Below are 16,339 nucleotides of genomic sequence, written 5' to 3' on the forward strand. Positions count from 1 at the left end.
TGTGACCTCCTTTCTATTCCTACTGAGAGTGCTTTTATTTATAGCATTCTGTTTTTTGGTTAATTATTTATACTCTTAAATTCCTTCTGTAATATGAAGTTGAGTCTTTTTTTTAGATTCATTTATTTTGAGGCCGGCGCCGTGGCTTAACAGGCTAATCCTCCACCTTGCGGCGCCGGCACACCGGGTTCTAGTCCCGGTTGGGGCGCCGGATTCTATCCCAGTTGCCCCTCTTCCAGGCCAGCTCTCTGCTATGGCCCAGGAAGGCAGTGGAGGATGGCCCAAGTGCTTGGGCCCTGCACCCGCATGGGAGACCAGGAGAAGCACCTGGCTCCTGGCTTCGGATCAGCGCGATGTGCCGTCCGCAGCGGCCATTGGAGGGTGAACCAACGGCAAAAAGGAAGACCTTTCTCTCTGTCTCTCTCTCTCACTATCCACTCTGCCTGTTAAAAAAAAAAAAAAAATTCATTTATTTTGAAAGAGTTACAGAGAAAAAGAGATCTTCCATCCACTTGTTCACTTCCCAGATTGCCGTAATGGCCAGTGCTGGGCCAGGCCAAAGCCAGGAGCCAGAACTTCATCTCAACCTCCCATGTTCGTTGGTGGCAGGGACTCAAGCACTTGGGCCATCTTCCACTGTTTTCACAGACCATTAACAGGGAGCTGGATCTGAAGTGGAGTAGCTGGGATATGAAGTGGCATACACATGGAATGCCAGCATTGCAGGTGGTGGCTTTACCCACTATGCCACAACACCAACCCCAATTTCTTTCTTTTTTTTTTTTTTTTAAGATTTAATTATTTATTTGAAAGAGTTACACAGAGAGAGGAAAGGCTGAAAGAGAGAGAGAGAGAGAGGTCTTCCATTTGCTGGTTCACTTTCCAACTGGTCACAACGGCCGGAGCTGCGCCAGTTGAAGCCAGGAGCCAGGAGCTTCTTTTGGGTCTCCCACGTAGGTGCAGGGGCCCAAGGACTGAGCCATCTTCTTCTGCTTTCCCAGGTTATAGCAGAGAGCTGGATCAGAAGTGGAGCAGCTGGGACTTGAACTGATGCCCATATGGGATGCTGGTATAGCAGGCGGTGGCTTTACTTGTTACACCACAGCACTGGCCCCAAGCCCTAACTTCTTGACAGACAAGACCCTGTATCTTACTTTACTCTCCTCCCATAGATCTAGCATTTATTCAATACATTTATTTGATAATAATGAGCATGGGTCAAAGTTTGTTTTTTTTTTTTTTTCATCCCGCTAATTTGATTCCACTTTCTGTTTCTCACAGGGGATGTGCTTATTTCATCAATGAGGTTGTTCTCAAAGAATTCTCTGTAAATTATGATTATTGTAATGTTTGTATTTTAAATCTCCTCTTCTTTAGCATCATTCAGCATATGTAACATGTTTGTTAATAAGAAAAAGACCATGTCATTTTATATTATTGACAAAAAATAAGCTCAAAATGTTAAAAAATTTTCTGTAAACATTGGGTCCTTTTTAGTCATATGGTTTAATTCTACATTTACCTTTTTTTTTAAAATAAGGATTTATTTATTTGAAAGTCAGAGTTACACAGAGAGGAGAAGCAGAGAGAGGGAGAGAGCGAGCGCGTGCAGGTGCGCGCGCTTGTTCACTCCCCAATTGCCTGTAACAGCCACAGCTGTGCTGATCCGAAGCTAGCAGCCAGGAGCTTTTTCCAGGTCTCCCACATGGGTTCAGGGGCCCAAGGACTTGGGCCATCTTCTACTGCTTTCGCAGGCCATAGCAGAGAGCTGGATTGGAAGAGGCGTAGCCAGGTCTCAAAATGGCGCCCATATGGGATGCCAGCACTGCAGGCGGTAGCTTAACCCGCTACACTACAGTGCTGGCCCCCACCTCTCTCTCTCTCTCTTTTAATGTTTATTTGAAAGAGTTACAGAGAGAGAGAGACAGAGATCTTCCCAACCACTGGTTTATTCCCTAAATGGTTGCAATGGCTAGGGCTGGGCCTGGCTGAAGCCAGGAGCCTGAAACTCCATTTGGCTCTCCCACAAGGATTTCAGGGGCTCAAGTACTTGTGCCATCTTCTGCTGCCTTCCAGGAACATTAGTAGGGAGTTGGATTGGAAGCAGAGCTGGGCTCTCAAACAGGTCCACTAATATTGGTTGCCAGTGTCGTGAGCTATGGCTTAACTTGCTGTTCTACAATTACGGCCCCTGCATTTGCCTCCTAAATCTTTTCAAAGGCTACAAAAATGTTTTTAATTTGGCATCTGTTACTTTAAGAAAAGAGAATTCTTAGCTCACTGAGTTCCAATCTCCAAGGAGATATGGAGGCTATATAGTTTAGTTTTGGAAACTGGAAGTTCAAATAACAGAAATCTCTTAAGAGTAGTTTTTGTGTTTCAGTCTTTGAAAGCTGGCAGATTGATTATCGAAAGTATCAAGAAAAAGACTTTGGAGGTTGGTTGTCTTACATATTATTTTTTGAACTCCTTTTGGCTCTTTTTTTTCTTTAAGATGTATTTATTTGAGAGGTAGTGTTAGAGGAAGAGACGGAGAAAGGTCTTTTATCTGCTGCTTCACTCCTGAAGTGACCTCGATGGGCAGAGCTGGGTCAATCTGAAGCCAGGAGCTGGGAGCTTCTTCTGAGCCATCTTACACTGCTTCCCCAGGCCATAAGCAGAGAGCTGGATCAGAAGAGGAGCAGCTGGAACATGAACCGGTGCCCATATGGGATGGCCCTATGGCATACTTGCTATGCCACAGCACCGGCTCCCCTGTTGGCTCTTTGCAGTTAACCCAACAATTCTTAATGATGAAAGATTTTATGAAATGGTTTGATGATAAATTATTGATTGCCAAGCAGTAGCATTTCTTCATAAAGTGTTAAGTTCATCAAACTTAAGTTCAGAAATGTGTCTAGAATTGTAGACTAGTATGAGTAATGAAAAGTCTTAATTTTTAAATTTGACAACTCCATTCAGATTTGCCAGCAATTGTAGATAATCTCTACGCCCTCTTCTGTCATACAGCTTTCCAAAATTTTGGTCATTTCTGTTCAGCAAGGATGAAGTCATAATTCCTATAGAAATCCTGTTAGCATATACAGTCATACGCTACATGAGAACATTTCAGTTGATGATGGAACATGTGTATAGAGGTAGCCCCATATGATTATACTGCCTAGTGACATCAAAGCCTTTTTTTAGTTTGTAAGTATAATTTATGATGTTTGCTTAACAAAGTTGTCTAATGATACCTTCTCTCCTAGAATGTTTACCCCACTGTTAAGTAACACATGGCTGCATTTGATGTATATGGTAATTTAACAGTTGTGTCCTAATCTAGAGGAAACATAAAATATATTCTCATTATTTTCTATTCAATTTTTAAAAATTCTTATACTTTGATTTGCAAATTGGGAAATGGTCATTTTAATAAAATTAAAATCATAAGGGCTGTTGTGGCACAGTGGGTTAAACTACTGCTTGTAGGGCTGGCTTTTCAAATTCCTAGTTCAAGGCTTTTTAGATTGCTGGATTGCTGGTTCAAAGTCTGGCTGCTCTGCTTCTGATTCAGTTCTCTGCTAATTTGCTTGGGAAGGTAGTGGAGGATGGCCCAAGTATTTGGGTCCCTGCCATCTGTGTGCCATCTGGCTGCCTCTGCCTGATCCAGACCTGGCTATTTGTGGAGTGAACCAGTAAGTGGAAGATAACTTTATCTCATTTTCTTCTCCTCCATACTTCCCCCTCTTGCTCTCTGTCACTCTGTCTTATAAACAAGCAAATCTTAATTAAATGAAACATACATACCATAGGAAATTTTTAACATAAAGAGTAAAACCCATAATCCATTGCTGTATGTCTCTATCCTACAATTTCAGTCCCACACTATTAAGTGCATATTTTTCTGTATCTGTCTCATGCATGTATTAACACATTATTTTACAAAAATCTTGCAAGAACAGACTTATAATCTATAGCCTGCTTAAAGAAAATATCAGTACTTTGCATATCAGTCTTTACAGACACTACCTCATTTAAAAAAAAAAAGTTAGAGAGTTCCATCCCTTCGTTTACTCCCCACATGCCTGCAGTGGTGGGGGCTGGGCTTAGTAGTTTATTTTAAAAAATAATTTTAAAAAAAGGGGAAATAATGTTTTGAGTTCAAATTTTTCCTTTCACTTCTACCTTCCTAAGTTGTGACTATAACTGAACAGTTATTTTTGTAAATTGAGTTTTAATTATTTTAAAATATCTTGAATACAATGAAAAAGTAAATGTGAACTATGCATTTGAATTGATCTTTAGGAGTATGTATTCAGGCCACTTGGAAAAATACAGTGGTTTTAAAGGCTTAACATGTCCATGGTGGTGATATTTATGTTAAGTTTTAAAGCAATATGCCTTTCTTCTCCTTTGTGATAGCCATTTTGGAGTTGTTGCTCATCAAGAAATAAAATCTCTCTCTGTTGACTAAGATTGTCTTTTAGATCTTACTGTACAGTGTTGTAGTGTTTCACTCATAGGTCTTAAACATTTCTTGTTAGGCATAATACCTTGGAATAAATATATATTTGGAGTTTATGTTGCTTTGGAGGATGAGAACTTTCTTCCATAACATTTTTTAATACTTTATTACTGGATTTATTCCTGAATAAAGTAATTATTTATAGAACAGTACAGCTACTTTGCTGAAATATATTCAAGTAGCTTTTTAAGTTTCATTCATGTTTTTTAAATACATAGTAGGTAATTAGCAATATCTTTATACCATATTTCAATATAAATTCCAGAGTCCAGCGTTCTGTACCGGAAAGAAATGTTAGACATTTGTGCAGTACGCCCTTTGATTTGTAGTGCTGCTGTCTTTTTTTTTTTTTTTTTTGACAGGCAGAGTGGATAGTGAGAGAGAGAGACAGAGAGAAAGGTCTTCCTTTTTGCCATTGGTTCACCCTCCAATGGCCGCTGCAGCCAGCGCATCGTGCTGATCCGAAGCCAGGAGGCAGGTGCTTCTCCTGGTCTCCCATGGGGGTGCAGGGCCCAAGGACTTGGGCCATCCTCCACTGCCTTCCTGGGCCATAGCAGAGAGCAGGCCTGGAAGAGGGGCAACCGGGATAGAATCCGGCGCCCCAACCGGGACTAGAACCCGGTGTGCCGGTGCCGCAAGGTGGAGGATTAGCCTGTTAAGCCACGGCGCCGGCCAAGTGCTGCTGTCTTAACCAGATGCAACTGACTCCCAAATGTTCTTCAGTGTTGCTGGGATAGGTGCACTCTTCTTTGTATAACCCAGAACAGTAGACTTTTCCATAGTATACTGAACACCATCCAGTTTAATGATAGGAGGTTACATAGATGTTTTTGTCTTTGATAGCTAATACTCAAGGATTTTAGAATACTTCAACAAAACAAATGAGAAAATTATTTAATTTATTGAGAAATAGAAATCTTTCATTTGGGAGAGATTTAATATATCTGTTTTCAAAAGCATGGTCTCTGGTGTTAGAATTTACAGGGCGAGACCGGTGCCGTGGCTCAATAGGCTAATCCTCCACCTTGCGGCGCAGGCACACTGGGTTCTAGTCCCGGTCGGGACGCCAGATTCTGTCCCGGTTGCCCCTCTTCCAGGCCAGCTCTCTGCTATGGCCCGGGAGTGCAGTTGAGGATGGCCCAAGTCCTTGGGCTCTGCACCCGCATGGGAGACCAGGAGAAGCACCTGGTTCCTGCCTTCGGATCAGCACGGTGCGCTGGCTGCCGTGCGCCGGCCGCGGCGGCCATTGGAGGGTGAACCAATGGCAAAGGAAGACCTTTCTCTCTGTCTCTCTCTCTCACTGTCCACTCTGCCTGTCAAAAAAAAAAAAAAAAAAAAAAAAAAAAAGAATTTACAGGGCGAAAGCATCCAGCTGTTAAATTTTATTTTTAATTAAAATTTTAAATTTGATTTTAAAAAAATTTTAATTTTCTAAAGATTTATTTATGTTAAAGTCAGATTTACACAGAGTTCTTTCATCCACTAAGTTCACTACCCAGATTGTCACAGTGGTTGTGCCTAGAACAGGCTGAAGCCTGGAACTAGGAGCTTCCTATGGGTCTACTACATGGGCAGCAGGGGCCCAAACACTTGGGCTATCATCTGTTGCTTTCCCCAGGCCATTAGCAGGGAACTGGATTGGAAATGGAGCAGCCTGGACATGAACTGGTGACCATAGGGGATGCCATTGAACTTGGTAGCTTTATGTGCTAAGCCACAATGCCAGCCCCTAAATTTAATTTTTATATTAAAAATTCAGGATCTTAAATGTTAAATGCATTATGCATGTACCTGTTTCTTTAGGAAAGTAATTAATAACAGTCATTATGCCATATTTTCTAACAGGTACTTGCATTTAGCCCTATGGCAATTTTATGAGGTAGGTACTATTGTTATTCTTATTTTGTAGACTGGAAACTGTTTCACAGAGTTTTAACTAGTTTATTCAAGTTTATATAGCCAGTCAGGGGCAGAGTGAGGACTGAAACTCAGATCTAACTTTTAGTGCTAGAGGGAATGGTAGTAAACTTTGGATATTTTTATTTTATTTTATTTTAAATGATTTATTTTTTTTGAAAGAGTTACAGAGAGGGAGAAGCAGAAGCAGAGGCAGAGCGAGAGAGAAGAGTCTTCCTTCTATTTTCTGGTTCACTCCTCAAATGGTCACAAAGGCCAGGGCTAGGCTAGGCTGCAGCCAGAAACCAGGTACTTCTGAGTCTCCCATATGGGTTCAGGGGCTACTGTGTAAAGCAGCAGTGAGGAATGTCCTGTTTGTAGGCTGTTTAACATCTGTAAAGTCATTTGGTCTGGCCCTGCTGAGGCAATGGTAGGCAGAATGCAAAATTTAACAAATCTATAGCAGGCTAATTTTTAGGTTGATAATTTTGTATGGCCTGCGGATAATGTTATACATATCCAAATGGCCTTTGACAGAAAAAGGGCTCTCCATCCTTGGAAAGCAAAGTCACTGATTTTTGGAGTAGTATTGTGATAAACATTCACATAACTGGCCTGTTTTCAATGGTTTTCCTGTCAGTCTTACCTGCGTATGTTGAAATAATACTACCTTTTCTTTGATTCATTCTCTTGTTTGAATGATTTAACTAACCTTTGCAGTGCATGTTAAATAGCAACCTTTTCTGCCTCTAATGAGAATGCCCATAGTGTTTTAACACTAACCATCAATTTTTTTTTCCTCTGAATTGTGCATGCTAAATAAAACATGTCTGTGAGTGAGCTGAATCCAACTGGTTCTCTGGTTTGAAGATTTTTTTTAACCTTGAGCCTTGAGACCCTTAGGGACATGAAAAGTGTTCCTTTTTTTCTTTTTAGATGTATTTATTTATTTATTTATTTGAAAGGCAGAGTTAGAGGCAGAGGCAGAAACAGAAGGGGGGGGGTGTCTTCCATCCTCTGGTTTACTCCCCAAATGACTGCAACAGCCTGAGCTGTGCCAGTCCGAAGCCAGGAGCTTCTTCCAGTTCTCCCATGTAGTGCAGGGGCCAAAGCACTTGGGCCTTTCACCACTTTCCCAGGCACATTAGCTGGGAGCAGTGGGGACTTGAACTAGCACCCATATGGGATGCTGACACTGCAGGTCGTGGCTTTACCTGCTATGCCACAGCACCAGCCCCAGAAAGTGGTCTCTATACGCTTTCTGATGCAGCCATTTTCTTACCTAATACTTAGTATGAATCAAGCAGCGGTATGTACATCAGTTTACCAACTTTATTTAAAATATTTATTTTAAAAGGCAGAATTAGAGAGACTGAGAAATAGAGAATTTCCATCTGCTGGTGGCCACATCAGCTGGGGCCAGGCCAAGCTGAAGCCAGGAGCTTCATCTGGGTCTCCCACATCGGGGGGCCATCTCCTGCTGCTTTCACAGGCACATTAGCAAGGAGCCTGAACAGAAGTGGAGTAGCTGGGACTCAAACGCACACCCATTAGGGATTCCAATGTCACAAGCTGCAGCTCAATCTGCAGTACCACAACACTAGCCCCAGTTTATCTGTTTTGTAGAGGAGAAATGTTCATGTTTCCTTACTATTCTCTTTCATGCTCAGCTTCTCTATTTTAAGGGCCCAATGGATCCCTAACTGTAAAATAACTATGTCTGTGGCTTCAGGGCTCCTGAAACTATAATTTGAGTGACAATAAATGTTCAAGAAATGTTAGACATTATTGACTTAATATTCTTATTCTGTATATATTTTAATTTCCTATGATATCAGCTTATGCTTAGCTAACCATACCAGAGAGACAGCAGTATTTTTTACTACTTTCCTCTTAACCTGTTGTTTTACTGATTAATGCAATTTAAAAAAAATTCATTTAGGGGGCCGGCGCTGTGACACAGCGGGTTAACACCCTGGCCTGAAGCGCCGGCATCCCATATGGGCACCGGTTTGAGACCTAGCTGTTCCACTTCCTGTCCAGCTCTCTGCTGTGGCCTGGGAAAACAGTAGAAGATGGCCCAAGTCCTTGGGCCCCTGCACCCATGTGGGAGACCCAGAGGAGGCTCCTGGCTCCTGGCTTTGAATTGGTGCAGCTCCGACCGTTGCAGCCAATTAGGGAGTGAACCAGTGGATGGAAGACCTTGCTCTCGCTCTCCTTCTCTCTGTGTAACACTGACTTTCAAATAAATAAATAAATCTAAAAAAAATTTATTCATTGAGTGTCTGCTATGTGCCAGACAACTATTTTAGTTGGCAGAGAGCATAGTAACCAGGGTTGATGTGGTTCTAGCTTTGTAGTCATTCCAGTGAATGGACTTGTTAAAGTAACAGGCTAATAAGTTAATTTCAGCTAGTGGCAGGTACTTTACAAAAAACAGAGTGTAATACTGAATGATGGAGAAGAGAGTTCTTTAAAGGGATTGTGTGTTAGGCTCTATCATTTGGAAAACAGATGCCACGATAGATTTAAATGCTGCAAGGATTTTTTAAACTTTTGATAGTAAAATATACATAATATAAAATTTACCATTTTAACCATTTTTAGCTGTACACTTTGGCAGTAAGTACTTTCACATTGTTCAACCATCATTGCCATTTATCTCTAGAACTTTTTCATTTTCCTCAACTGAAACTGTATACCCATTAAACATTAACTTCTGTTCTCTCATCCCAGCTCCTCACAACCACCATTATACTTGAATTTGACTGTTCTGGGTGCTTCATATAAATAGGATTGTATAATATTTGTCCTTTGGTGGTATGTTAAGTGTTTGGATTTCCTTTTTTCCCCCTCCTGTGTGGAGTTAATTCTTTTAGCTTTAAAAGTGTATGTGTTAGAGAGCTCATGAATGCATGCATGTGTTTATATCTGCTGGATCACTTCCCCAGTTGCCTGTAATGGCTGAGGGTGAGCCAAGCTGAAGCTGGGAGCCAGAAAACCCAGTCCAGGTCTCCCAAATGGATGGCAGAGATACAGGTACTTGAGCCATCAATTGCTGCCTCTCAGGGTACACGTTACAGGAAGGTAGAATTGAGAGCAGAGCTGGGACTTGAATGCAGACTCTTGCATAGGGGATGTAAGCATCCCAAGTAGAATCTTAACCACTAGGTCAAAAGCTTGTCCCTGCTTTGACAGAAATAAAAGACTAAGTTGATTTGTCAAACGGCAAATAGTTCAGAATATTCTTTTGATCTTGTGTTATTTTTGATGTTTCTCTTAGTTAAAAAATTTAGCACTGGTTTTTTTTTTTTCTTTTTTATGAATTTACTTATTTTTCTCGGTTCAAAATACAGTATGAATTTCTACTCCTTTGATGAGAACCTCTTAGTTAATATGGATTGTTAATTTCACATTTAATGACTGCATGACATGGTAAAGAGAACATTTACCAGTGTACACACACACACCCCACCATACACCACACCCCTGTTCCTTCTTAACATCCCTTATCCCAAAAATCACAACAGATTTAACCATAGAGTTCGTTATTTTGGCTTTGGGGCATAAAGTGATGGCAGAGAAACTGTGTTTAGTGAAGTTTGCTGTGAATCACTTCTTTGTGAATTCATTTATCTGTCCTTTTGGCATGTTTGCATTGCTCTATTACCAAGACCCAAAGCAGGACTCAGTAATTAAGGTTGAAGAGTCTAAAACATTTTTTTTTCCTTTAGCAAATAAAAGATTATCTCCTCAGAGATCCAACTCAATATAGCTCCTCAGAGCTATGGGCTTTTGGAAGAACCCCAAATCTTTCCAGAGGACATCCTGGCTCTTCTGTTGTTGATGGGGCTTATAGTTATCTATGGTCAGAAGTCTTTAAGACTCTCTTTCTTGATGTTTTAGCAACAGCTTATAGAGATAGAATTTTAGTGGTTTTTAATCTATTCAGAGTTGTGCAGCCATCATTACAATCAATTTTAGAACATTTTCAGGTTACTGAAAGTAAACCCTATACTTTTTGCCATCATACTCTAATCTTCCTATCATCCCCAGCCCTGGGCAACCATTAATCTACTTGTTATCTTTACAGATGTGCCTGTTCTGTTTTATATTTTCATGTAAAAATAATCATTATATATATAGTCTTTGTGACTGATAAGCATAATGCTCATCCATGTTGTAGCTTGAGTCTTTTCCTTTTTCTTTTCTTTTTTTATAAAGATTTATTTGAAAGAGAGAGAGAGACAGATTTTCCTTCCACTGGTTGCCTTCCACAAGTGGACTTAATTGCCAGGGCTGAGCCAGGCTGAAACTAGGAACCAGAAGCTTCATCCAGGTCTCCCAAATGAGTAGCAGGGGCCCAAGCACATGGGCCATCTTCACTGCTTTTCTCAGGCCATTAGCAGGGAGCTGGATCGGAAGAGGAGCAGCCAGAACTTAAACTGGTGCCCATAGGATGCTGGTGTTATATCTGGCAGCTTTACCCACTTCACTACAATGCTGGCCCCCTGGATTTCTTCAGTAGTTTATTCACTTTCATGTTTCCATTTGCTATGTATGAAGGTACTTCGAAAAATATATGGATGGGCAAGAGTTTGGCTCAACGGTTAAAATGCTACTGGGGATGCTGGTATCCCATATCAGTGTCCCTGGCTTTACTCCCAGCTCTGCTTCAGAAACAGTTTTCTGCAAATATGCATCCTGGGAGGCAGTAGGTGATATCTCAAGTACTTCCCACATGGAAGACCTGGATTGTGCACCAGGCTGTAGCTGATATGGGCTTTTGGGGAGTGAACCAGCTGATGGAAGATCTTTGTATATTTTTGTCACTCAAATAAGGTGAAAATAAATAAAATTTTAAAATTTATAGTGGGGTTAAAAGATTTTTTGGCACAAAAAAATTTTGAAATCCACACGTTTGTTTTTTTAATTATACACATAATATGCAGTTTCACATGCATATGAAGAATCATGGAATATACATATTATGAAAAAATTACAAGATTTCAAAATTTTTTACATCAAAACAATTATATTTTTTCTAAGAACTTTTTAAAATACTCTGTATACAGATTTTTGTATGGGTGTATTTTTTCATTTCCCAAGGGTGGAATTGCTCAGAGTCTAATTGCTGGGTCATATGGAAATTCTGTATTTAATCTTTTGAGAAACTGCCAGAGTGCTTCCAAAGTACACCATTTTATTTTATTTTTAAAATGTATTTGTTTATTTGAAAGAGTTATACAGAGAGGAGAGAGAGAGAGGTCTTCCATCCGCTGGTTCATTCCCAATTGGCCACCACGGCTAGACCTGTGCCGATCTGAAACCAGGAGCCAGGAGCTTCTTCCAGGTCTCCCACGTTGGTGCAGGGGCCCGAAGACTTGTGCCATCTTATACTGCTTTCCCAGGCCATAGCAGAGAGCTGGATCGGAAGTGGAGCAGCCGAGACTCAAACCAGCGCCCGTATGGGATGCCAGCATTGAGGTGGCAGCTTTACCTGTTACACCATAGCACTGGCTCCCACCGTTTTATTTCTTAGTAGTAATATATGAGTGTTCCAGTTTATTTACATCTTCAACATTTGTTGTCTGTATTTTAAGATTTATTTATTTATTTGAAAGAGTTACAGAGAGGGAGAGACACAAAGAGATCGATCTCTCCCATCCACCAATTCACTCCCCAAGTGGCTACAATGGCCAAAGCTGTGCCAGACCGTAGCCAGAAGCCAGGAACCTCTTTCTGATCTCCCTTGTGGGTGCAGGGGCCAAGCACCCGGGCCATCCTTTGCTGCTTTTCCAGGTGCATTAACAGGGAGCTAGTTCAGAAGTGGAGCAGCCAGGAAATGAACCAGTGCGCATATGGAATTCAGGTGCCACAGGCAGCAGCTTACCGTGCTATGCCACAGTTCTAGCCCCTTCTGTTTTTTGGTGTGTGTTTGTTTGTTTTTGCTATACTGTTTGTTTTTGCTATCCTATGGGCAAACTCTTTTTTTTTTTTTTCACCCCTTCAAGATTATTTATTTGAGAGACAGAGAGAGAGGGAGAGACAGCTCTTCCGTCTGCTGGTTCACTCCCCAAATGGCCGCAATGGCTGGGGCTGTGCTGAGACGAAGCCAGGAGCTTCATCTGGTTTTCCTGTGTTGGTGGTGGGGACTCAAGTACCCGGGGCCATCTTCTAGTGCTTTCACAGATGCATTAGCAGAGAGCTGGATTAGAAGTGGAGCAGCTGGGACATGAACTAGTGCCTGTATGGGATGCCAGCATTGCAGGTGGCGGTTTAACCCGCAGTGCTACAACATTGGCCCCAGGCCCTTCTTAACTGTTATGTGACATGTACCTGTACCTTACCATCATGACTTGTGATTTCTTGCTTTTGTGATGATTGTTGTTTGACTAGATGCCTACTAAAATTGGCTCACTGCCATGTCCTTATTTTCTTTCATCTTTGTGTTCCTGCTTTACCACTGGTGTTGCCTGAACTCCAGACAAGGCTTGATGGCTGATTCAGGATACAGCCTGCCTGTCTTTCTAAATAAGAACAATAGAAAACAGGGATTTTGGTAGCTTTCAGTAGGATTAGGCTATTCTACTTTTTAGTTGCTTTCATTTGTTCTGATAAAAAAGATATAAACTTAAAGTAAGAGACCTGTGAGTTTATTTATTTCTATAATTATCATTTGTGAAGAGGGGGAAAAACATGCTATTAAAATCTCTTTTCCTCTTTTTAGGAAGTGGTTTAAAATGTATGTTAAGGGCCAAACAATTCTATGGTGTTAGGTGGAAGTTGGGATCGGGAATACAACTCTTGGTGAGTCATAGTGGTGGGAAGAGGATTTCAGAGTGCTGGTTAATGTTTCTTGATCTGAGTGCTAGTTACATAAATGTGTTCATGTTGTGAGAATTCCTCAACCTATAAATTTAGAATGTATGCATGTGCGTTATACTTAATAAAAAAAGTTAAACATATGTTAACTGTATTTTTAGATATTCATGGTTTACGCTAGTAAAGCTCTTCATTGGGACTAACTCTGTGGCAGAACAGGTTAAAGCTACCATCAGCAGCGCTGGCATCCCATATGTGTGCAAGGTCAGAGTCTCAATTGCCCCACTTCAAATCCAGCTCCTTGCTAACACGCCTGGGAAAGCAGCCGAGGATGACCTGGTGCTTGGGCCCTTGCACCCACATGGGAGACCCAGATAAAACTGGCTCCTGGCTTCAGCCTGGCCCACCCCTGATCATTGCAGCCATTTTGGAATTGAACTAGCAAGTGGAAGATCTCTCTTCTCTCTCTCTGTCTCCCTCTCATTGTAACTCTGACATTCAAATAAATAAATAAATAAATAAATAAATAAATAAATAAATCCTTATAAAAAGCTCTTCATTTATGACCTTAACTTATGTTTCATTTTGGGTCATGGCATTTATCAGCATTCTTTTTTTTTTTTTTTTTTAAAGCTTTTTTGTTTTATTTATTTGACAGGTAGAGTTACAGACAGTGAGAGGGAGAGACAGAGAGAAACATCTTCCTTCTGTTGGTTCACCCCCCAAATGGCTGCGCCTATCCGAAGCCAGGAGCCAGGTGCTTCTTCCTGGTCTCCCATGTGGGTGCAGGGCCCAAGCACTTGGGCCATCCTACACTGCCTTCCTGGGCCACAGCAGAGAGCTGGACTGGAAGAGGGGCAACCAGGACAGAATCCGGCGCCCTGACCGGGACTAGAACCCAGGGTGCCGGCGCCGCAGGTGAAGGATTAGCCTAGTGAGCCACGGCACTGGCCCCTATCAGCATTCTTATAAGTACATTTTGTTGATATCAGTATTGAAATTCACTTTGTTCAAGAACTCATAATGTCGGAAGTTGAATGATTTAGATGTAGTTAAATTAACTGTAGGATGTTTGATTTTATATTTTGCTGTACTGCTTATTTAACTGAATGGTTTTCAGTAACTCACAGCTCTAGATGCAATACTTGTGCCTACTGTCTATCAGGATAAGTCAGTTTCTTTTTTTTTTTTTTTTTAATACATTTATTATTTATTTGAAAGTCAGTTACAGAGAGGGAGAGGCAGAGACAGAAAGAGAGAGAGAAGTCTTCCATCTGCTGGGTCACTCCATAAATGGCTGCAATGGCCAGGGCTGGGCCTGTCGGAAGCTAGGAGCCAGGAACTTTTTCTGAGTCTTCCATGTGGATGCAGGGTCCCTAGGACTTGGGCGGGCCATCTTTCCCTGTTTTCCCGGGCACATTAACAGGAAGTTGGATCGGAAGTGGAGCAGGCCAGACTCAAATGAGTGCCCATATTGGATTTCGGTGCTGCAGGCAATGGCTTTACCCGCATCACCACAGCACTAGCCCGAAATTCACATTCTCATTGGAGAATATAGTAGTATTAAGGAAACAACTGTAAGAAAAAGAAGCTATGTAATTCATTGTTTGTAGTAACCATCTAGATGTACAGAAAGTATTTAAATTCACATTTTAAAATGTCATATCAGGAGGAAAAAGCATGTCTTTTGAATTCTAATCCCTTTATTTTTGATATAGTAGGTTTTGGAGAAATTACTCAATTTTGACCACATATGTTAAGAGTATGAGTACTCTTCAATGAAATAATCTAATAAAACGCTAAAATGTTTTTGCTATCTAATTCTGTTTTTTAGGCCTTCCTCAGAGTTTCTCATGTCTCAATGGACTCGTGAATATAACGAGCTCTATACTTTAAAAGTGGATATGAAGAGTGAGATTCCATCTGATGCGCCAAAGACACAAGAGAGTCTGAAAGGGATCCTTTTGCATCCAGAGCCCATTGGGGCAGCCAAAAGTTTTCCTGCAGGAGTTGAAATGATTAATAATAAAGTGGGGAATGAATTCTCTCACTTGTGTGATGATACTCAAAAACAAGAGAAGGATATGAATAGTAACCAACAAGAACAAGAAAAACGTGCTGTAAGGAAAAAACGCAAAAGCCAGCAGGCTGGCCCTTCTTACATGCAGGATTGTGTTAAGGAGAACCAGGGAATATTAGGATTGCGGCAACACCTAGAACCACCAAGTGATGAAGATAATGATTCCTCCTTTAGTGATTGCCTTTCTTCTCCTTCATCTAGTCTGCATTTTGGAGATTCTGATACTGTGACGTCTGATGAGGACAAAGAAGTTTCTGTAAGGCATTCCCAAACCATTTTGAATGCTAAAAGCAGAAGTCATAGTGCACGGTCCCAGAAGTGGCCTCGGACTGAGACAGAATCTGTATCAGGATTGTTAATGAAAAGACCTTGTTTTCATAGCAGTTCATTAAGGAGACTCCCATGCAGAAAAAGATTTGTAAAAAATAATTCCTCACAGAGGACACAGAAGCAAAAAGAGAGGATATTAATGCAGAGGAAGAAACGGGAAGTGTTAGCCCGAAGAAAATATGCCTTGCTTCCGAGTTCCAGTAGTTCCAGCGAGAATGACCTTAGTAGTGAATCCTCTTCCAGTTCATCAACTGAAGGAGAAGAAGATTTGTTTGTTTCTGCCAGTGAAAACCACCAAAACAATCCAGCTGCTCCCTCAGGTAAAAGTGTTTCTGAAGATGAGTAGAACATGGCAGCTTTCGCATTGTCTTTGTATTATTCTCATTTCTATGTCACAGTATTTAATAAAAGGAATATTGGACTCTATTATCTTTTTTTTTTTTTTGCCATATAAGTAAAGTAAATTACCAACTGTAATTTGAAACCATGTCTCCAATTCTGAGATAAAAGCTTTTTAATTTTCTGGTGGTAAAAATAGAGTTTTTTTTTTTTTTTGAGGATAAAAGCTTACATCATTTAATACATAATAGATTATATTTCATATGAGATATTGATTTGTGATGCACAACTGGTTTTTTTCCCTATCATTCTTCTTTCGTATGTTTAACTTTCATGAATACATTTTAAGATACCTGTATGAT

The 16,339-nt window shown here is 40.9% G+C and overlaps 1 protein-coding gene across 10 annotated transcripts in view; it reads left to right on the forward strand.

The window, feature by feature from the left end:
* The window catches only part of RNF111 (ring finger protein 111), a 142,857-nt gene that overhangs the window by 85,991 nt on the left and 40,527 nt on the right, over nt 1-16,339 (forward strand). For 9 of the 10 annotated variants that reach the window (XM_062206020.1, XM_062206021.1, XM_062206030.1 and 6 more), the window contains one exon: nt 15,063-15,958. In XM_062206020.1, coding sequence (XP_062062004.1) covers nt 15,063-15,958 — 896 coding nt within the window. Of the gene's footprint in view, nt 1-13,133; nt 13,214-15,062; nt 15,959-16,339 lie in introns of all 10 variants that reach the window. The other variant, XM_062206023.1, reaches the window with a different exon arrangement.

This window comes from Lepus europaeus, chromosome 11 (assembly GCF_033115175.1).
Source record: "Lepus europaeus isolate LE1 chromosome 11, mLepTim1.pri, whole genome shotgun sequence".
Taxonomy (NCBI): Eukaryota; Metazoa; Chordata; class Mammalia; order Lagomorpha; family Leporidae; genus Lepus; species Lepus europaeus.